The sequence below is a fragment of the Vigna radiata genome, chromosome 4 (assembly GCF_000741045.1).
Source record: "Vigna radiata var. radiata cultivar VC1973A chromosome 4, Vradiata_ver6, whole genome shotgun sequence".
NCBI lineage: Eukaryota > Viridiplantae > Streptophyta > Magnoliopsida > Fabales > Fabaceae > Vigna > Vigna radiata.
The window spans coordinates 13,310,628-13,333,759 of record NC_028354.1 but is presented as its reverse complement, the minus strand read 5'-3'; the positions used below and the strand labels follow the sequence as shown (position 1 = coordinate 13,333,759).

Genomic DNA, 23,132 nt, shown 5'->3' with positions numbered 1-23,132 from the left:
TCGACGAGCTCCTCCTCCATTCGCGAAACCTTTCGCGTCACCATCAACCTTGCACTATACCAGTCAGGTCGCCGTCACCTCGCAAGCTTCATTGTCGCTGCCATCCAAGCTTCGTTTATCATCAATGCGGACTTGCAATTACCAAATTCCAAAAACCCAACAAAAACCAAAATCAGAGGAAACGCATCGCGCCACAACATTCTCGAAAGCCTCCTCCTTCACGAATTAGGGTTTTTGTGTTGCCACGTTTGGGGAAGAACTCGTAGTGGGTTTCATGGTTCGATTGAGTTTTCTGATTTGGGGATTTTTTGTATTGGGGCTCTATGATTTCTAGATTTGTAAGTGAAGTGAGGATTCGAAGAAGAGATGACGCTATGGAGGTTTCATGCATGTTTGAGTGGTGCTTTGGCGAAGATGAACTGTGGTGGAGAAGTTGTGCATGGTTGACGGAGTAAAAGATGGACCATGGTGACTTCTAGTGACGACGATGCATGGTGACTGCTAGTGACGACAATGCATGGTGACTGAGAAAGGAGTTGTGGTGGTCTGGTGATGGTGGCGGCACAAGGAGGTTGGTAAGAGGATTAGGGTTCTGGAGATGAAAGATGAAACTGATGTGGCAGAGATGATGAGGTGGTTGCCTCACATTGGTTTTCTCACTACCATTAAGTGCCACGTCAAACACATATTAACGCCGTTGAAGTGAATTTAACGGAAAGGATCCAATTTTTGCAATTTTCAGAAAATTAGGACCCAATTGAAAAATCCAAAAAGAACGGGACGAAATTGAGATTTGACGCAAAAATAAAGACTTCCTAAATGATTGAACCAATATTAAAATCCGATCATATTATAAACTAATAAAATAATTATATAAGTAATATAATAAATTTTTTATGTAAAATATTTAACCTAAATAGGATATGGACATTTGATAATTAAAGCATCGAATTTCCACAACCGATAAACGTATAATTTGATTCTCACATATAGGTACATCTTCAGTTTTTTTTTTATCCTAAATTAGTTTTAATAAATTTATACAATTAAATCTATATCAATTCAAAATTATATAATTACATTATAAAATGATACAAATTTAAAAATAATTATAAATTAATATAACAATAATTAAATATATAACGAATATAATTTAAACATACATTAAAGATTATCAGATATGCAATTCAAATGGATGCTGAGCTGTAGGGTTTCTTAATACAGATGAAAAAGGTGCAGGGAGTACAGGGAGTGCAGGGGTGCATGTTTGGTGATAGGGGCAGAATGGAGGTGCAGTGAATGCTGGAGAGAGAAATACTCAATAAAGATAAAATTAATAAATAACCATATGAGATGCTTGGAGGTGCAAGGGTGAAACATCCTATAGTAAAATGATAGTTTTTGGATTAGTTTCCATCCAAACACAATCTAAATATAATCCAACCCATTTATGAGAGAGTTAGATTGGGTTTGATCAATCAAAATTTTGAAAAAAAAATATATTTTTTAAAATATTATTTTCAAGTATTAGCCTAATTAAAAATAATAATTTTAGAATTAAAATAAGTTAATGGTTAAAGTTATAACAAATTTCTCTTGGTTGAATTCAGGATAGTTAAAAGAAAATAGAGGGTGAAAAAGAAGACGAAATATTTTCATTTAAAAGAATGAAAAATTATAAAATGTAAAACATTTTACTTAAAACACAAATATAGATAAGATTGTGTTGGAGAAGAGATGATAAAGACAAATAATGTATGTGAGCAAAACTAACAAAAATAAATAAATAATGAAGACAAACAATTATAATGAAGTAAAATGGTGGAGGAGAACGACAAAGTTTGAAAATGTTAGGGTTGATGTAAGGATGTTTAGGTTTGTTTGTGATGTTAGGGTTGAGATGCAACAAAAGTGAACGATGGAGACAGATAACAGAGGCCATGAGAGTTTTTATCTCTAATGACTTAAACATAAAATACACTCTAAATTATCTCTAAAGTTAATCAATGATACACAATTTAAAATTAAAAAATGACATCATTTAAAAATATACCCGAAATGACGCCATTTGGGTAAAATTAAAAAAAAAAAACCTATGCAATTATAAAGTCAAGTAATTTAAAAACATTGTATACACTAAATTACCTCCAACGTTGATAAAGGTAAGTTATTAAAAATTGATCAACTAAATTAGTTACTTTATTGTTTGTCTAAATTACATTTTATGGAGTTTATTGTTTATTTCTTTTCATATATTTTAATTCTCACACATTTAATTTAACCCATTCATTAAATATATATCGGTGCAACTACAAGTTTATTGCTTTTCTAATATATGATAATAAAATCGCAATAATAAAAATTGCTCGACAATGAAAATGGAGGGGTAAGATATGTAATAAAAAAAAACTTAATTACATTTTATGTTTTAAAATAATGGAAAATGATATTTTAACACAATTTTTTAACACCATTTTGACACTGTAGACGTGTAAAAATGTAATTGGACGATTTCAAATTAAAAAAACAAACTTTGGTTTTTCTCTTCCAAATATACCCCAGTCTCAACTTTTTTAATTTGAAATCGTCCAATCACATTTTGACACGTGTGCAGTGTCAAAATGATGTCAAAAAATAGTGTTGAAATATCATTTTCCATAAATAATTATTCTATTAAATATTTAAATTATTATTTTTTATCTTCTCGAGGTGACTTCTCTCTTACCTTCAAATTTAATTAACCTAAAAAGATAGGACGTGTCTCTTTTTTTTTCTCTATAAAATCCAACAGTTAAGTCTTTGTGGTCACCTTGTTAAAAACTAGAGAAGGGAAGAGACATTCAGCCGCAGAAGAAACTGTTCCAATGGAAAAAATGAAAGCAGCGGTGGCTCCTCCTTCTCCCTCGCCGTCGAAGAAGAGGCAACAGCCGATGAAGAAGAGGTCAATCAGCTCCAATGCTCAGTCCACTTACGTAAAAATTCGTGGTCTTCTTAAAGACGTTCGTCCTTACATTATAGAGGTTCAATATTCCAGATCTCTGCTCTTTTTTTCCATTGGAGTATTTAATATAGTAGTTCTTCATGAAACTAGTTGGCTGGTGTTTTAACTCTCCCTGTTTTCTATCTTCAAATCTTGGTGTGAAAATCTCAAGAAAAGAATGAAGTTTTGCATGTCACTCTTAAGGAACTGGAACTATGGTAAATATGTAATCAATACTAGATCCAAGTTATAGGATATCATTTCTTTAGAACAGATTAATTAGATACAGATGTTCCGATCGAAAATAGTTGCATGCAGTTCTAAAGGTTTGAACTAGCAACTAGATTGTTTTCAGTATCATGTACTTCAAAATAACTTGTCTTTCTAAGCTCTTTTAATGTCAAAGATGTTCATTTCGAAGTGTCAAATAGTAAAGCTTGTAATCCAAGATCTTTTCATTAGTCCTCTTACCTGTTCTTTCCACCTTTCAATCACGATCTTTTATTTTTTTATTTTTTTTATTTGGTGATCTTGTTCGATGTTTTAATAAGTTAAGATTAATTAGCTAAAATTATCTTATATAGTTTTTGCATATGCATCTTTGTTTGGGTTAATATAGTATCAATCTAGAGAAGAGTTGAGGAGAGATTTTTGTGTTTAATTGTAAAATTTTGGAACTTTCCTCTTTGATTTTCTGTTTTTGGTCATGTCGGAACCAAGAAGGTGAGATTATTTCTTATCATTGCATACTTGAATGTACATCTTGAGTGGATGCTACATTAACTAACTCATGCATGAATTATATCATTATGTATTGACTATATATAGGTTGATCTATATTACCATGTACTGAATAACTAGTTTCTTTTATTTGATGCAAGGTGGTGTTATGATTTTTCAATTAGTATTTTAGTAAGTTATTATTATCTTTGAAACTGATTTGGATACGTAAGGACTATTGAATGATTTTCCTAATAGTTAAGATCATTTGAGTAAATTTCCAATGTATTATTACTTTCACTTGAAACACTGGATGAAGTTCCTGACATTGCTGTTTGATCTTGAAGGCTCTCAAAACTCCTGACTTCAAAAAGTGCGAGGCATCCCGGGAAGTTGAACAAAGTAAGCTCATCCAGGCAAAATTATATTCATTTCATGATTGATTACATAATCAAATCATATATATATATACACATACCCATACATATATATTTATATATGTAGGAGATTCATGTGTTTCATGATTGGCATATAGGTGGGACCTATGCTCCTTTAGTCAAAATTATATTACATGATTAATTGATTAAATAATCAAATGCTAATGATATATTTGTTTATTTCTGACTTATTTCTATTTTATATTTATATGGGTTTCTCCACTGAGCATAAATAATTCTGCTGTCTGCATGTGCTAGTGCTTCTGATGATGCCACCTTGTTATAAAATACTGCATGTGCTAAATATGGGTTTTGACTTGAATTGCAGAGTTGAAGATGATAAATAATTTATATGAAAACTTGCAAGCGGAAGGTCTTACAATGAAAGGGAAGCAGCTAAAGCTACGACCATCTGGAATTAAGCTTACTCCACCATCAGTTCCATCTGGAATTAAGCTTACTCCACCATCAGTTTCTGGCTCTCAGAAGCTGTTTAGAGATGGTCTTCCAGAGACATACATTGTTGGAGGATCTATATTTGGCTGGAATTTTATCACCTTTATGGGAAAACAACCTGTCTATTATGGTAAGACAAAGGAAGAACATCGTGCTGGAAGAAAAGTTTCTAAGTAATCCTATGAAACTTTAAACCCCCATGATTGATGCTCAGTTTCTTAAACATTTCTTTAATGATAAACTCTTTTTAAATAAGATACAAGGCTGTTGATGGATGTTGTACTGCTTCTGAGATGGGTTAGATTTTAATATTCAAAGCCAATGTATCAGACGTGGAAAGTTTTATTCAATTCGTGGTTTGTTTCTATATTATCTATATATTGTTTCTTCAAATGCGTGGTTTGTTTGACTGAGTGCATGATATTTCAACTAAGGTTTAATAGTGAATTTTATCTTCAGTTGACAAATATTAATTTAGTCCCTTGTTTTAAAAGTGATTGAAATGGATCCTTATTTTTAAATTTTTGAGTCAAATTAGTCCCTTCGGTCAAACAGAAACAAACAACGTTAAGGGCTTAATGATTTGGTAGAAGAGATATTATTTTATAGATATATCTATATCTCTTATGCTAAATCATTAAACCCTTAAGATCATTTATTTCTGTTTAACAAAAGAGACTAATTTGACTTAAAATTAAGTGAGGACCCATTTCAAACACTTTTAAAACGAGGGACTAAATTGAGATTTGTCAACGAAACTGAAAACAAAATTGACTATTAAACCTATTAAACCTTCAATTAAATAGTGATTTTTCCATAGCTAAAGTAGGAAATAGGCATTCAACATATATATTTTTATTTTCTTCTCAATAAATGGGAAAAATATTGAGGTTTTTTGTTAATTAAGCTGTATAAGTTTCAAGTGTCTTTGAAAATTAAAAGGAATTGTAGTAGTTTTAGACCAAACCACTTCTTTAGACCTCAAAATAAAAGTAGAGGTCATATTTAAATAAATTCAAAAAATGTTTAGCTGTCATCTTAGTCTTTAAATATAATTATTTATTGTCTTTGTTTATTAAAAATATATCAATCTTATACTTTAAAATTACATGATATTTTGAGTTTGAACAAAGATGAATGACCATTGTTTAGAATGTTTATAATTTTGTTGTTTTCAAGAACTAAAATGTCAAAGTTTAACATTTTCAAACATCAGTATTGAGCAACATAAGATTTTCAAGGACTAAAATTGTCCTAATAATATCACATAGGATTTTCTTAAGAGTATCACAACATAGGCTATTAATTCCTTTAAAAGTGCCACTATATATATATATATAAATATGCAAAAATGCTTAGAAAGTGAAACAAAACTAAAATAAGTACCATAACCAGTAATTCAAAACAAATGCTTAGAAAGTACTTTTTATTTAGATATATAGTTATTACTTATATTGATGCATGCATACAGAAAGGAAAATAGTAGGTGAACTCTGGATCGGTTTGAGGTGAGAGAAGACATACTGAGCTATGTTTGACCATTACCAGTGAACTTCGGTTCATCTGAGTGACATGGTTTATAGCAGAAATTGGTTATGTCCTGGCAATGACACTGTGGAGGAATCGAGCGCGTGCAAAAACAACTTTTACATGCAGAATGACAAGTTTTTCCAACATCATTGCAACGACACTGTGGAGGAATTGATTTTGTGCATGGACAGATGTCACAGCACGCTTTCTCTGTAGATTTCGCGTACAGGTTTACATCGTCTCTGGAGAGCAACTGAGTGATTAAGGATGTTGGATCGAAGCGAGCATCAACTGTCGTTCCGGCGAACCCTAGGAGCAAAATAAAAAAAGCTACTTTCAGCAACCCTTTCGTCTTTAAATCCATCTTTCTCTCACTACAAAGTCTAACCAATAGTATCTCTTCTTTTACCACCAAAAGAATAGGTCTATTTATAACCGAGTGAGTCCCTGGATTTTCTTCTTTTTTCTTCATATATTTTTAAACTTTATTACAATATCCATTTTTTTTATAGAATTTTAAAAATATTATCTTCACACATTAGTTATAATAATAATAATTTATTTTAATTTCAATTATAATTTCACTTTTTTTACTTGTTAATTTTGTTATTCCCTGTGTGTATTTTAATTCTTCCAGCAAATTTAATTCTAAATCTTAATTTACCTCTACTTTGTGACCATTAAATGTTTCACCTTTCATTTTATCTAGCTTTCATGATAAAGGTAGCTTCATTAATTCGAAGTGGTTTATTCAAACACGTTTGGTGCACATAGCTTCAATAATTTGATATGATCCAAAAAGTCTTAGGTTAGATATTGACTATTATTTCTATGATTTTGGATCACAGAATCAGCTAAATTTATTACAAAATTACCATTACAAGTTATTGACTATTATTTTTATGATTTTGGATCACCGAATCAGCTAAATTTATTACAAAACTACCCTTACGAATATGCATCTAGTTTAAATTTGAAAAATTAATTTTGTAATATAAAATAGAAGTACCATCAACCTAAAACTGACCACAAAGTGAAAGTGATGTTTGAATGGACCTTCGGAATGATTGCTCATGTTTTCTTATGAGAAAGTTAATTCAACCATGAATGTGATTAATTTCTGTTTACAAAGGACACTGTTGAAACTTCTGGAAAAAAATAAAAATAGGGTTAGAAGGTGAAGTTGATATTCCTAGAATACTTTCTTTCTAAAGTTTCAAACAAAGGCAGGTCATGCAAAAGAGTTTCTTCCTAAAGTTGTCTAGAGCTATTAGAAATTAAATATTATATATGTATATTATAATTAGCTATATTATATTTTATTGTTCAAATTTGTTCTATTTATTAGTATATTATTATTATAATATTATATCTAATTCTATTTTAACTAATAAATTATTTTACTTCTATTTCTTTATCTAATGCTATTAGAAATGAAATTTTTAATGTTTAATAGACCATTTCTAATATTTCTAATAGTATGAATATGGTTATGTTTAGACCATAAACTTATTATGTTTAGATTATGAACTTATTTTTTTCTTTTTAATTGTTTAGTTTTCTACTACTACTTTTATTTTAAAGATAGTTAGATCATTGATTCCGGTGTATAATTATACTAACACATTCTTGATGTTGTTCTTTCTTCAATATTATAGTTCAAGTTCTTCATTGTTGATTTTGTTGGCTAATGTGTGTGACATAATCCTAGCACACTCTAATTCTTTTTATGCTAACAAAGAACATCAAGTCCTTTGTTCAAAATAATGATCCTCGTTTCTCTCCAATGCTTCTTAGGCTTAGAAATAGTCAAATACAAAGACATTTCCTTGAGTATAATAGAAAATATGCTCTGTCTTTGCTTGATGACACTAGTATCTTAGTAGCAATCCAATCACATTACTCATAAATCTTAGTTTACAACTTAGCCAAAATAGTGATGACCTACTCGGGATTCCTCTGTATATAGAAACTACTTCGAAGACTCATGTACTTCACTATTTCAATAGCAGAGAATTCATTAACCATACATTTAACTGCATCATCCATCACCTGATCTAGTACTTAAAGTTCACTCCAAGTCAAGGTCTCTTATTCTCAACTAACAAAAATTGCATCTTTGTAATTAGATGATAGACTGGGGCTGTAAAAAGATATTGCGTCCATGTCTTTAGCATAATTAGAATGTCCAAGTCTTTAGCATAGTTAGAATATCTTGTCTAATCCTTAGTAGCCAATGAAATGGTTTAACTGCAAGAATTACTCAAACATTTTAAAGTCTCAATTCACATAATCATTTTTTTGTGACAATAAACCCCTACCAAGAATAAAGGCACAAAATAAACATATTTAAAAGGGGAGTTCTTTTACCTTTTGATTTAGTTTTATTTTAACTTTTCCTTTTATTGACTTAAGTTGAGTTGACCTTGTTGACTTGACTAAGTTTCATGTTGATTTTTCTTGTTGTCGATTTAAGTTGAGTTGACTTTATTGGCTTGACTTGATTAAGTTGAGTTGAACTTGTTAACTTGACTTGAGTTGAATTGTTAACCTTCTTGTTTGGTTATTTGTTTTGTAAGAATAAGTTAGACCCAACTTGAAGAAAAATAACAGTAATGGAACTGGAGAAGAAGCTTGGGCTTGGAGCCAAGCACCTTTGGAGCACATAAAAGAGTCTCGGAAAGCATTGGGAGGCAAGGTTGACCTTGTCCTCTAAAAGGTCAAAGGTGCCACTTTGGAAGACTTGGAGACTAAGCTAGACATCCTCTTTTACCTAGCTTCTATAACCTCAATTTGTGTTATTGCTTTTGTACCATTTAGCTTTGTACTTTTACTAAGACACCCCTTCCCATAATAAAAGGAGCTCTTCTAGACTAATAATGATAAGCAAAAACATCAATGTGAATGAGAAATGAAAGTTCTTATCCCTTCTTTTGTAAAAGTATATGTACCTACCAAAAAAAGAACTAACACAGCAAAGTAAATAATATACCCTGAAGCAACCGAGTAAAACAACGAAATCAGCAAATTTGTGAACCCTCATAAAAACTTGGAACCAAAGGTTTCAAAGTAATACACGACATAGCAAAAACTTGCAGATCCATCACCTGGAAAAATTGAAAACTATTAGAATGAAGAAACATCTACCTTTCTCAGTTTATCCACTTCCACAAAATGAAATATTCACCTGGATAGTTGCTTCCAACCCAAATTTCTTAGCCGCAACAATGAGCAATTCGCAGATGAAGAATTGGAATGACCAAAACACCTGAATATTGGACATGTGTGAGAATAATAAGTAGGGTCACTATTGTATTTTACCTAATGGTAGTTTTTCTTATATATATATATATTGATAACTGTTAGAGAATCATAGTCATGAAACAATTATCTTCAACAACAAAACATAGCAACCAATGCTAATGCTAACAGGCTTTGACCATTTGACTTACATGCCAAATCTAACCACTTTTCTGTTGGCAATTTTGCTGCTACATTTTGCAACTCCTCCATATTGCTTGGACTGTCCATTCTCGCAGGAAATATGCATGAGAGATAATGACATCCATAATCTACCAAAGCAACTCAAACAGAATGAGCAAACATTTCATGATGTAACTCTTTTTCTCCAAATTATTTCATGATGCTACTAATATAGAATTTTATCAACGTCATACCCGACATTTGTCAATCTTAGTTGGTGGTAGGATCCTGGAGATGTGTAAATGGGAGTCTTGGGGTAATAAAACTCGAACTTGTGACTCTGCAAGAGAACGACATAGAGCATATGAGTGTTAGTTATAATCAACACAGAAATGACATCCTATGCTGACAATTTGCAACATTCCAGGATGACACTATTACATTAGAAAAATGACAGCCATAAATATCTTGAACCTACCTCTTCAGTAAGAGCCAAGTTAGCGTCATACAAGGATTTTATTGTTCCAATATCTTCCTAATAATCTATGAAAAAGTACTACTGCAAAAATAACAAATATATAACTCGTTTACTTCTGCCATAGCTGCAATCAGAACTCTATTGTCCAAAAACATTTGAAAGAAGATATATTAATGGAATTTTCTCACAGCTGCAGGGATGATTTTAGATCTCAAGTCATTGGAGGTGGATGCCTACAGTTGAGAAGATTGAGTAAAACGTCAGTCTTGAATACGTAAACCCCCATAGACGCAATATATGCTGACTTCGGTGCATCTGGGGTTGACAACACAAGAGAGTTGTTCACTTGCTACGAGAATACCACAGGAATATGTCTACATATCAGACGAAACCTACCAAAGAGAAAAAATCTCAAATGAATCAAAAATCAATTTTTCTTAGAAAAAAAAAAACCCAAAACACTTACCCTTAAATTTCAAAAGAACACCAATGTAGCACATAGAAAAATGAAACAAAACCACAAACACTAAATTTACCTTTTCGGAAAAAGGTACCGATCGTATGGGACCTTTTTCAACGAAGTGCTACACCAAAAAGCTATAGAAAAGGAATCACAAGCAAAATGTAAAAGTTCTACACAGATATAAATTCACATCACATACAAACCAACGACAATAAGAACTACAACCATGACAAAAATAAACAAAACAGACCTCTACAACAAAAAAAAATACCCTTTTACTAACTTTAAACGTTGTCTTTGTGTTTGATTAAGAAAATCGTAGAACAAAAATCCATTCAATCTGTGCGGAACCGGAAAGCAACGGGAAAGTTCAAAAGACAAAAAGATGAATGGGTTGGGTTGTGTGATATAGGTGTAAAAAGCTAAGGACAGAATGGACAATTCAAAAATGAAAAATTGGAATGACCAGAAACCTTGAGTTTTGGACAAGTGTCAGAGAAAGAAGTAGGGTGAATATTTTATTTTACATGGTACTTTTTCTTTTATATATTTATATATATATATATATATATAGATTGATATTGATATATTGAGTACCTATAAAAGTATAATCTCAAGGATTTTTTTTTTTTTTTTCCTTTTCTTTCTGTAAAATCCAACGGTGAAACCCTTGTGGTCACTTTTTAGAACTCGAGAAGAGAAGAGACACTAAGCCACTGACTGAAAAAGCTCTGTTTCAATGGAAGAAGTGAAAGCAGCGGTGGCTCCTCCTTTTCCCCCGGCGACGAAGAAGAGGCCACTCGACTCCAATGCTCACTCCACCTACTTCAAGATTCGTGCCGTTATTCGAGACCTTCGTCCTCACATTCTCGAGGTTCAATATTCCAAATCTCTGCTCTTTTTTTTTTTTTTTTGTTTCATACAACAACCATTGGAATCTTTAATGTAATAGTTGTTCATGAAACTTGTTGGCTAGTGTTTTAACTCCCTCCCTCTTTTCAATTTTCAAATCTGTGGCTAATTGGTGTGAAAATCTCAAGTTTACTCCTCTTGTTGATTCGGTACTCTTTTGTGCTTGGGGTATTATTCATACCGAGTTTCGCGAATTCTTTTTAATGTATAGTTAGTAGGGTTTCTGCTAGGGTAATTCTAGGATGGGATCCAAGAATTACACAGACAGACTACGGAGGCCAAGGAAGAAAGCATCCGAATCTTATTAGAGGAAATTCGAGGTTCAAGAGTGTTATTACAACATTCTGATCCCATCCAAGAGGGTCCTCTGCTATTTATGGTTTACTATCTGTATAACTGTCTAACAACTTTCCTCATTCTAACTATCCATTGACTAATTACAATTGAGATACTCTCTTATTGCTTATTTACAAAATATCCCGTAACAAATCCCCTCCTTAGCTTCAGACTTTACCTCAAGGCGGGAAGTGAGGGTATTTCTACTTCAAATCAAAACAACATACCTCTAAAACTTTAACCCCTGCTTAATGAGTGAGAGAAGGGCAAAAGGGTTATGTTGTTTCCGTGATGAACCCTTTACTCCCCAGCATGGGTTAAGCCATAAAAAGCTGCAGTTGCATGTGATGGAAGTAAATGAGTTACAAAACAAGATAATGAAGAGAAAGAAGTACTGCTCGAAAACTCATTGGGACCCAATTTTACATATCCTCAAATTTCTGTACATGCTCTCTCCGGAATTACCAATTTCCAAACCATGTGTGTGACCTTTTACCACCAAAAGAAGCCTCTCCAGGTTCTGATTGATTGTGGCAGTACCCACAAATTTTTGGACACTGAGGTAGCTACAAGGTTGGGTTGCAGGATTGATGTTTTGGATTACTGAGTGAGGTTGTTGCGGATGACACAAAGTTAAATGTTTCTACAGTAGTTAGAGGATTTCAGTGGACAATCCAACAAACCAAATTCACTTCTGATATGTTGCTCATTCCATTGGGGTGCTGTGATTTGGTATTAGGGGTCTAATGGCTAGTGTTGTTGGGTGATATTGTATGGAATTTTAATAAGTTGTAGATGGAGTTTTATGTTCAGAGAAGGAGAAATGTATTAAGAGGAGCCTCTTAGGGGCTGAAAACAGTTAAGAAACAACAATTGGGGAAAGCTTTGGCAACTGGTGTTCATTTCTCATTTTTAGAAGTTTGTGATGGCCAAGGTGGTCTTCTAAATTCTCTTACTACTCAGGTTGTTGTTGCTGAAGTCCCTCTTGCTGTTGCCAAATTGTTGGATGAGTTTGTTGACTTATTTCAAGAACCTAGTGAGTTATTTCCTAGTAGACTGGGTTATGACCATCAGATTCCTTTAGTCCAGGTATGCTATTGGACTTTAACCATAGATACTCTTGATATTTCATCCTCAGTGAACTTGGAGTAGGTAGTTTTAGCCTAAGAGATATTGGCTGTTTTGGAAGGAAAACCATGCAAGGAGTAACAATTTCCTTGGGTGTGATCCATCCTTCTATAGTATGTGCACTTCGGATGCCCCTGACCTCCACATCCTCCTCTTCCTCGTGTGGCAACCATGACAGATGGTTCTACTAGTTCATGAGCTTCCTGAGTTTGAGGCTTCGGAACACGAAGAAGACATGTGGTCAAGGTCTCCATGTAAGGGACCTCATGATTGGTAAAACGTTGATCTTTGATATGATCAAAGTCTGGATGTAAAGCATGAAGGATCATCACCATATAATATTTGTTAAGTTTCTTCTTGATTTCCTCCAAAGACTCGACTTCCAAGAACATCCTAGTTCTTCCACAACTGATTGGGCTTTTGTTACAGGATACCATATCATGGTCTACCATTTTGAGAGATGCAAGCTTGTTTGTTGTATCATAGAGACATTGAATATAGTTGGCATAGATGTTTTGAGCTTTTTTCCAAAAGGAATGACATGTTTTGAAAGTTCTAAGGGACATCAAAAGTCCTGGTTCTGAGGATTGCCACAACAGGGCACACAGTTGGAAATTTGCTTGTTTCCATTGTTAAGCTTTTTCAGGCATACACATGGCTTCCATTTTGCTCAAGGTGGTCATGATGTCCTTGACCAAGAAAACACATTTCAAAAGATAGATAATTTTTTCCATTTAGCTTCTCAGAAGTAATTGAGGGGCTTCTAGAAAATGAAATAACACTTCCAATCACTATCTGTGATCAAGGGAACAAAAAACAGTGAGGGGATGCAAAAATACAAAGATGATGTTCCAATGACAGAATGACAGCACGTGCTTGGTTGTAGCAGACAGAGATGATGCACGTGGCAGAGAACTGGCCCTCGGCACCATTAGGGTTGTTCATCACTTGGAGAGGCGATCTAGATTTGGTGGTCGACGAAAATGAGATGGCAGAAGGCGACAGACAACAACAAATGGCAACAAAACAACTTAGAACAGTGGTTGACAGTGGTGGACAGTCTCAAACGGTATCAAACAGTTGCGGACAATGATGACTAGTGTTAGTGGATAAGACGAGATAGAAACCAGAGCGGGATCGACCTGTTGTGATACCAACTTGAGATTAAAATAGAGAAATATATTTCTAGAGGGCTTGAAGAACCCCTCCCATGGTTATCTATTTATATATTTGAAGGTTTATACGATAGGGAGATTAAACATCAAAAGCACTATCCTAGACTACTTTGACATAGAACTGTGTACAGAGGTTATCTAATACTCAATCCCTTACCTTAGACGTAATGATTACATATATCTACTAATTATTTCAACCATATCAATCTAGAGAAGTGTTGAGGAGAGATTTTGCAAATACATAATAAGGTCCCTTCCTTCATTTTTTTCTTATAGGTGTCTTGTGTTGTATTGTAAATTTGTTTCCTTCAAAGAGAGTTTACTATGCAAAAAAAGGACATGATTTGTGATTATGTTTATGTAAAGTCTCAAGTCCAATAATAAAGACCTGAAAAATCAAACAAATTTCAAGTAGCTTGATTTATATACCCGCACACCCTTAATTTGCTTAATCTAGATTTTCAATTGGTATTTGTAATGAAGAAAGACCTGGTAATAGATGATTTCTGAAGTATAGAACCATTTATAGAGTTTTATCCACTTTATAATTTGAAATAGCATGCTTAATAAGACTAACCCTAATCAAGAAAGTGATCTTACGAAAAAAGTGAAAGCTAAGAACATAAGCTCGACAGAGCAAACTACTCTCTGCATAATGGATGTAGAAAGTCCCCTGAAATACCAAATGGCCAACGCTAGTCTCTGGTTTTAAGGACTTATTATCCAAAATATCAATATAGAACAAGTAAAACGTGTACTCTTTACATGCTGATTCAGCAAATTTTGGAACTTTCCTCTTTTTAATTTTTGTTTGTAGTCATGTTTGAACCAAGAAGGTGAGAATATTTCTTATAGTTGCATACTTGCATGTACATTTTATGTGGATGCTTCATTAACTAACTCATGACATGAATTATATCATTATGTATTTACTATAGGTCGGTCTATACTATCGTGTACTGAGTAACTAGTTTCTTTTATTTGATCCAAGGTGGTGTTATGAGTTTTTAGTTAGCATTTTAGTAAGTTATTATGTTTGAAACTTATTTGGATACGTATGAACTATTGAGTCATTTTCCTAATAGTTAAGATCGATTGAGTAAATTTCCAATGTATTTCTTGCCCTTTATATGGTGTATAGAGTAGTGGCCTTTTTTCACTGGAAACACTGTATGAAGTTCCTGTTTGATCTTGAAGGTTATCCGAACACCTGACTACAAAAAGTGCAAGGCATCCCGTGAAATTCAACAACGTAAGTTCATCCAGGCAAAATTATATTCATTATATAATGAACACACACATATATATATGTGTGTGTATTTATGTATATATATGGAGTTTGCTAATTTGCGTATGTTCTTTTTTCAGTTGGTATATTTTAGCAATGGGTATCAGGTTTTAGTAGACAAAAATACCCTCATATATTATGGATTCTAAGTTTTAAGGTCAAAGACTTTTGAATAATTTTCATTCTCAAAACTAAAATAAACAAAGAAACTCCAAACTCTTACTTAACTCTCTTATCCAATTTGTTTCTCTCTCATCTCTATACTCTCTCTCACCCACACAATTCCAATTGAAGTGAAATCTTTTGGATAAATCAATACAATTAGGAGGATTCAATGAAAGGACATCAATTCAAATCCTGGATTTTTGAGTTGAGAGAGATATTGAGAGAAATCAAGAATTCTCGCTATTTCTTAGATTCAGAGATAGGTTGGGGCAACAATATCATAAAAAATACTTGAAAAAAAAACTAAAATACTGGCAATTTGAAATGAAATATAGTTCCAGATCCATGTATTCTTTTTGTACTATCTTTTTTGTACTAGATTCAATTAAATTGGAATGAAATCTTTCATCATTTTCTGAATTCTTCTTTTTTATCTTAGTTGTTTTCATCTTTTTCTTAGATTTAAATCTGTAAAGAGTTATAAGTTAATTAAAAGCACCCCGTGACACCGCAATTTGTTGTTCTTATTCTGTTCGTTCATTTGTTTTCCACTTTAATGACAAAATAATTTTGATGCTCTGTGTGAGTGAGAGAGGGTATGGAGATGAGAGAGAAACAAATTTGATGAGTGAGGAAAGTGGATTAGGGTTACACGAGTTTTTTTGATTTTTTCAATTGAAGCTATAGTAGGGATGACAGAGAAAAGGTTGAAGTGAGAGAGATGAAAGAGAAAGGGTTGAGAGGAATGAGGTAGGTGAGTAAGGGTTTGGGAGTTTCTTGTTTTTTTTTTTAGTTTTGAGAATGAAAATTATTCAAATACCCTTGACTTTAAAACTTAGAATTCATAATATATGAAAGTATTTTTGTCTACTAAAACCTGGTACACATTGCTAAAATGTACCAATTGAAAAGAGAATGCATGCAAGTTAGCAAACCCCTATATTATATATTGTTATATATTATACTTCTGATCATGAAACTAGATAATCTATTGATGTGTCTGTTTGTATTTGGTACGTGTTCTGAACAAAACCTTATGTTTTGTTTGTCTTGGAGGACCTGTGTTTTAAATGTGTATATTTTGTCTGAACAAAAACACGTTTTTAATGATTGGTAGGACTTATGCTCCTTTAGTAAAAATTGTATTACATGATCGATAAAATAATACAATGCTAATGATATATTTGTTATGTTTCTGTCTTATGTCTATTTTATGTGTTTCTCCTCTGAGCATGCATAATTCTGCTGTCTGCATGGCTGTGGGCTCGTTAGTGATTGTCATACAGACAGAACCTTGGCTCCTGATGATGCCACCATGTCTATGATTTCTAGTAGTTTTGGTGTAGGTTGTGTAAAAATACTCCATGTGGTAGCTTGAAATATGCCTTTTGACTTAAATTGCAGAGCTGAAGATCGTGACCAGGTTATGTGAAAGCATGAAAGATGACCAGTCAAAGGCTGGTCAGAACATTGATGAGAAAGCACCCAAAGAGCAGCAGTCTCTACCATCTGAAATTAAGCTTACTCCACCAGTTCCTGGCTTTCAGAAGCATGTGGTTGAAGATGGTCTTCCAGGGACCTATGTAGTTGGAGGATCTGCATTTGGCTGGAATTTTATCACCTTTGCAGGCAAAGATCCTGTCTATTACGGTAGGTCAAAGGAAGAATTTCGAACTGGAAAAGTTTCTAAGTAATCCTATGGAACTTTAAACCCCTATATTGATGGTCAGGAAGAACAATAGAGTGTAAGTGGTTATCTTAAACATTTCTTTAATGATAAACTTTTTTTAAGTTACAAGACACTTGATAGACGTCGCAATGGATCTGAGATTGGTTAGATTTTAATATTGAAAGCAAATGGTATCTTACGTGAACAGTATTACTCAAAAAGGAAAATTATGCGTCTGAAGTAATTTATGATGTTCCTATACCATGTCTTGTGTCGTGATCTATATTGTCTATATAATTCCTCAGGACGTGGTTTGTGTGACTGCATTCTCAACTTTGATATTTCAATTAAATAATAATTTTTACACAGCTAAAGAAAGAAATAGGCATTCAGCATGTATTCTTATTTTCTTCTCAATCAAGGAAAGCACTGATACAAGTATTGAGGTTTTTGTTAATTAAACTTTATAAGTTGCAAGTGTCTTTGGAAATTAAAAGGGAATGGCAGTAGTTCTCTCATTTAGGTTTTAGGCCAAACCACTTCTTTAGCTCTCTCAAAGTAAGCGCTGAGGGCATATAGTTTCTTAAGTAAATTCGAACAAAGTTTAACTACCATATTAGTCTTTAAATTTAATTATTTATCGTCTTTGTTTATTAAAAATATAACAATATTATATTTTAAAATTACATGATATTTATTGAGTTTGAACCAAGATGAATGACTACGGTTTAGAATGTTTCTAATTTTATTATTTTCACCAGAAAAGTTGGGTCGAGATAGAGGTTTCAACTCCTCAGCTTGTGATTTGTTTTGAAAGAAAACAGATGTAATGTTTATGTTGTGCAGTATGCAAAAAGGAAGTCTTTTGTAGTTTTCATCACTTATATACATGTGCTAAACAAAGGGAAAAATGCTTCCCATCTCTCTTGCACTCATTCATAGGACACTGTCGCACAAAGGCAATAATGTGTGATGTGAGCAGCATCATATCACCATTGTTGTTGTCACCCACATCACCACCAGTTTCATTTATCATCATCACTTGCTTTGTCCTAATTTCCTTTACATTATTTTGTGGTTGTCCTTGAAACACTATGATTAGCGCCGTCAAAACAGACAATCAAATCCAATATAGTTCGATCCATCATGGATATAAAATCCAATCTAGTTGGATCCATCATGGATATAAAATCAATTTATATGTTTATTCATATAAACAAGTTTGCATTCATAACAAATAACAAACTTTTGTTAAAATAAATTTTAAATAGTTAAATTAAAATATACAAGCTTGGGCTTAGGTTGAATATATTAAAAACAATACAAATTTTACTTGGTAAATTTACTAGTAAACCAGAGTAAACAAACATGTCACCTTATACATTTATTTATTCTACAAAGTAAATCACAAAAGTCTCAATCGAAAAAGCAAACATAACTTTTTTTTTTGTCATTCTAAGATAGTGTTGTTTTTTCTTACCTCTCACTTAGTCACAATTTCCTTAGCTAAAATCATTAAAATATGCAAACGGGAATTAATGGAAAAAAGCCATTTATTCATCTTGTTAAAAAGCTTCAGAAGATCATGAGATACAGCTCCTAGAGCCATTTCATTGCTGCTCCATTTTAGTTATCTAACTTGCTTCTGCAAGTGCTTTAGATATCTTCAAAGATTTAAGCTCATCTATCAACTGAATCAAGTTGTTGTAAGAGTGTCCACCCTTCTCTATAGTCTTCTTCGAAGCATCATACAATTTTATTGCTCTCCTTCTCATTTCTTTGCCCTCTTCTGTCTCCATCAACTCTAAGACAGCTTTGGTAATCTCTACCCTTTCCACCACATTATCATTGTCACCAAATGCCCAAAACTTGTTTTCCTTAGCTCCCACTGAAACTCCAACCTTCAACACATCAACTACCAACCTCTCATTGTAAAATTGTTCAGCAAACATGGGCCATGTGATGACTGGCAATCCAGCACTCAAGCTTTCAAGAAGGGAGTTCCAACCACAGTGAGACACAATGCCTCCTATGGCAGGGTGATTCAATATCAGCAGCTGTGGTGCCCAGTTCCATATAATAAAACCCTTCTTGCTTTCTTTCATCTTATCCTCAAACTCTTGCAGGAAACTGTATTCATTCTCATTTGCATCCTTTTTCCTGATGACCCAGATGAAACTATGACCGGAATTTTCAAGCCCGTAAGCCAGTTCTACAAGTTGAGCATGATGGAGCCTAGTGAGGCTTCCAAAATTCACATAAATTACAGAGTCATTCTGCTCAGTGTTAAGCCAAGTTAGCCATTCTGGCTCTTCTGGAAGGTCTTCCTTGTGTTCCCTATTGATCTTTTGTCCATCATCCTTGTTAACCCAGGCTGAAACTGGTCCAATACTCCAAGATTTGATCCCCACTATACTCTTATGAAGTTGCTCATACTCGCTTTCAAGTTCATGAAAACTATTATAGATTGCTCCATAGCTTCTTCTCTCTGATGCAAACATTCCCTCAAAATAGTGCGAGACTTCTTCACGAACCCTTACCCAGTTTGCTAGCTGTAGAGGAGTCATCTCTATTCTATGAGGAAAACCAGGAATTGAAAACTTGTCGGTATCGGACACTAACCTCTCATGAGGCCTGTGCTGCATGACAGAATGACTAGCACAGTCGGATAGGTAGCTTGAGCTGTAAAAGAAGATTCTTGGAATACCCAGTTCTGATGCGGATTCCACAGTCCAAGGATAAGACATATCACTCACTATGCAATCTGGATGCAGATCTTGAAACAGAAGCTCGATATGACCCTTGAGCATTGAAATTCCACGACCGATTCGGCCCAGTAGTTCTAGGGAAGTGCCATGTTTGATGTTTTCAACTCCTTCAGGAAGACCTACTTGAGCTGCAGGGAATGGAAGCAATTGGGTTCTGATGTGGTATCCATGGCTGAAGTCAGTATCAATGGCAGTTTGGAAAGTTAAAGCATTTGCAGGGGTTGCTATAATGATGACATTAACACCATGCCTGGCAAATAACCTTGCTGTGTCAATCATGGGGTTCATATGGCCAGGAGTTGGATATGGAAGAAAAGTGACATTCAATTGGTGTTGGTGTTGAGAATCCATAGATTTCGCCATCTATTAGGTTCTATTTCTTTGCTTTCAGACAACTTTCTGTGATACAATATAGACTTATATAAGCTTAAGAAAAAGATTTCTGTACTTACAAATATCCTTTCTTTAGTCACCTAAAAATAATAAAGATGTATGCTTCTTTTTTTATATATATATAGAACATACATCTTTTAACAAAAATGAAATATAAATTTTTTTAACTAAATAAGAACAACTGTGAATCAATGATATATTTGAATTATTACGAAATATATGCAAGGAGGTTATGCGTGGCATTGAATTAGTGACATTATGAGAAGGTCGGAGGAGCACAGTACTTATGTTGTCTTCGTGGCTATCCTTTTTGTTTTTATTGTCTGTCATCATGAGTATAACGAGGGAAACGAGTACTGTAATAATATAATAATAGAGATGATATTTTAATAATTTTTTGGTTTAAACATCTTTTGGTCTCTAAGTTATAAGCAGATGTTTAGTTTAGTCTCCGTTTTTGAAAATGTAAATCTTTGGTCCCTAAGTTATAAAAAATGTATCAAATAAGTCATTTTTTTATGTTCATGGTCAAAGTACAAAGAGCAATCTAAATATAAAGTGTTGTTATTATTAAGAAACAAATCAGAGCAATCTAAAGATGTAGCAGTTGTTAAGAAACAACCAAAAACAGAAGTGTTGTTATTATTAAGAAACAAATCAGAGCAATCTAAAGATGTATAGCAGTTGTTAAGAAACAACCAAAAACAGTATTTCAAGTCAAAAAAGGACTCATTTGATACATTTTTTATAACTTAGGGACCAAAGATTTACATTTTCAAAAACGGAGACTAAACTGAACATCCGCTTATAACTTAGAGACCAAAAAGAGGTTTAAACCTAATTTTTTATAACAAAACACGTGTTATTATTTTATTAGTCTGTTTAAATTTATTTTTAAAAAAATATTTAAAACAGACAAATCATAAATTATCACGTATATGTTGTTAAAAAATTATTAAAAAAAAGTTGTTAAAAGATTCTTTTTTCCTATAATAATAGTTCAAGTCATCAACCATTCAAACTTTTCTTCAAAGGAAAATGTTTCTTTGACAACGGGAATTTGACAACGATTTGCCAACAACAACTGGCGTGGTCTCATTGGTTGTCTTAATTGAATTTTTAAAATAGATATAATTTAAGTTGGAGGGTATTATTGGAAGAATTTAGGACAGTGAGACTTGTTGGCGCTTTAGGATCTATTCTCTATTCTCCCCTTTAGTGCTCTCTCTCAAAAAACGCTGAGTGCTCTCTCCGAAAATCTCTCTCAAAAAACGCTGAGTGCTCTCTATAAAAAACAAAGCCATTGCACGCAAGCTCTATCGATCATCAGTCTCTCGCAAGCTCTATCGAAGTCCCCTTTTCTTTGTGGTTGGGTCAACGTTTCTCTATCCACCATTGTTGAGGGTGAGGGGAAGTTTGGTTTTGTGCAACCGTTGGAGTGTTTTGTCGAAAGAGAGGTTTTTTCGATATCTTTATTGTGCGTTTAGTTGTTGTGTTCGCTGCCTTTATTTTGCGTTTATTTTGCCTAAAGGTGTTGGGTGCGGTGGTGAAGAATTGTGAAAGGATAGGTTTTTTTGCTGTTCAGTATCTGTGCATTGTTTATTGGTTTATAATCGAAAGGTAAAATGTATTCCCACACTTTCTAGATAGTTTTTTTGTTGTATTCACGAGTACTTGAATGTCCTCTGTTATTGGTTATCGTATTTTACGTTCGGATTAGCTTAAGGTTTCAGTGGAAAAAAAAATCTCTCTCCCCCTTTTTGTACAGAATTGTTTTTGGAATGGAACCTTCCGTTGGGAATAAGTTTCGGCTTGGTCGTAAGATCGGTAGCGGATCGTTTGGAGATATCTATTTAGGTTGCTTTAATTTACTTTCTAATTATTAAATTTTTTATTTATTGTTTATAATTTTATGTGTTGTTGTTGATGATGGTGATGATGCTGGACGATAAAGGTTTTTCATTTTATTTTATTTTGCAGGTACTAACATTCAAAATAATGAAGAGGTTGTATTTCTTGTAAGTGCTTTCAACTAATTGAGTTTTAGATTATATAGGACTTTGAATTTGAATGATTTTATATTTAAAATATGAAGGAGAGGACAATTTGTAAGTTTTATAGCCATGAGTTGTGTGAAACTGGTTTCGAAAAGGGGTTTCGTGTTGAACTTACTGTTATATAACTTCATTCCTGATATGTTCTCTACATGAATTGTGTTGGTAATTTTGGACTCTGTTTTTCTTTGGTAATTCTAGTTTTTTTATTGCTCAGCTTATTATCTTTTTTCTCTTACCCCTTCACATGTTCCTGTTCTTTGCCTGTCTGCTCTTTTTAATTAGAAATATGTCAAGACAAAGCATCCTCAGTTGCTATACGAAGTCAAGTAATTAGGTAATGAAGGATTGCACGAGTAAATTATACAGAAAAAGGTTTACTAGGCGACATCCTTCTTCCATGATTTAGTTTTGTCACTGTTAAAGATGAATTCATATGTAGTTTTTAAAAGTCCTATTATTAATTAATATAACATTCTTTATTATTTATATTAATTTTATTATGGAATTGTTTCTGGTTTTTTACTTTTTGTTATAAAAAAATTAAAAGAAAAACTACTACAGGTGATTTGGTTGTGGCATTTGGCCTTATGGTTGAATCATATGGATGCTTGATGAGAAGGGTACTTATCGTTTTCACATATTAGTTGTGGAACAGAAGAATATATAGTTGTTTGTTATAAAGAATAGAATTATGGGTTGCTAGTTTTGACCTTTTATATGGTTTTATTCTAATCATTCATGGCTGAATCAATCA

The 23,132-nt window shown here is 33.2% G+C and overlaps 3 protein-coding genes and 1 long non-coding RNA gene across 8 annotated transcripts; 2 read left to right on the top strand and 2 right to left on the bottom strand.

Moving 5' to 3' along the window:
* Positions 1-2,813: 2,813 nt before the first annotated feature.
* Positions 2,814-5,008, top strand: LOC106758386. 2 transcript variants are annotated; one of them, XM_022779527.1, is made up of 4 exons: positions 2,814-3,020; positions 4,048-4,102; positions 4,466-4,576; positions 4,610-5,008. In XM_022779527.1, exons 1-4 carry the CDS (start codon positions 2,865-2,867, stop codon positions 4,768-4,770), a joined length of 483 nt encoding a protein of 160 aa, XP_022635248.1. In that variant the 5' UTR covers positions 2,814-2,864; the 3' UTR covers positions 4,771-5,008. The 2 variants fall into 2 exon arrangements, with proteins under 2 accessions (XP_022635248.1, XP_014496801.1); XM_014641315.2 differs by having other exon boundaries at positions 4,466-5,008.
* A 1,327-nt stretch (positions 5,009-6,335) lies between these two features.
* On the bottom strand, positions 6,336-11,000 carry LOC106759113. 4 transcript variants are annotated; one of them, XR_002667440.1, is made up of 9 exons: positions 10,771-11,000; positions 10,561-10,621; positions 10,213-10,416; positions 10,025-10,105; positions 9,801-9,886; positions 9,576-9,695; positions 9,311-9,391; positions 9,116-9,230; positions 6,336-6,432 (listed from the first exon to the last, which is right to left on the bottom strand). It is a non-coding gene; the product is annotated as an uncharacterized LOC106759113 (long non-coding RNA). The 4 variants fall into 4 exon arrangements; XR_001375595.2 differs by having other exon boundaries at positions 10,561-10,999; XR_002667442.1 differs by lacking the exon at positions 10,561-10,621 and having other exon boundaries at positions 10,759-10,999.
* Positions 11,001-11,120: 120 nt separating this feature from the next.
* On the top strand, positions 11,121-17,336 carry LOC106759528. Its single transcript, XM_014642737.2, has 3 exons — positions 11,121-11,361; positions 15,236-15,290; positions 16,896-17,336. The coding sequence occupies exons 1-3, from the start codon at positions 11,227-11,229 to the stop codon at positions 17,183-17,185; spliced, it is 480 nt and encodes a 159-aa protein (XP_014498223.1). The 5' UTR covers positions 11,121-11,226; the 3' UTR covers positions 17,186-17,336.
* A 1,175-nt stretch (positions 17,337-18,511) lies between these two features.
* On the bottom strand, positions 18,512-20,370 carry LOC106758729 (soyasapogenol B glucuronide galactosyltransferase-like). Its single transcript, XM_014641701.2, has one exon. It carries the CDS (start codon positions 20,289-20,291, stop codon positions 18,795-18,797), a length of 1,497 nt encoding a protein of 498 aa, XP_014497187.1. The 5' UTR covers positions 20,292-20,370; the 3' UTR covers positions 18,512-18,794.
* Between the last annotated feature and the right edge of the window lie 2,762 nt (positions 20,371-23,132).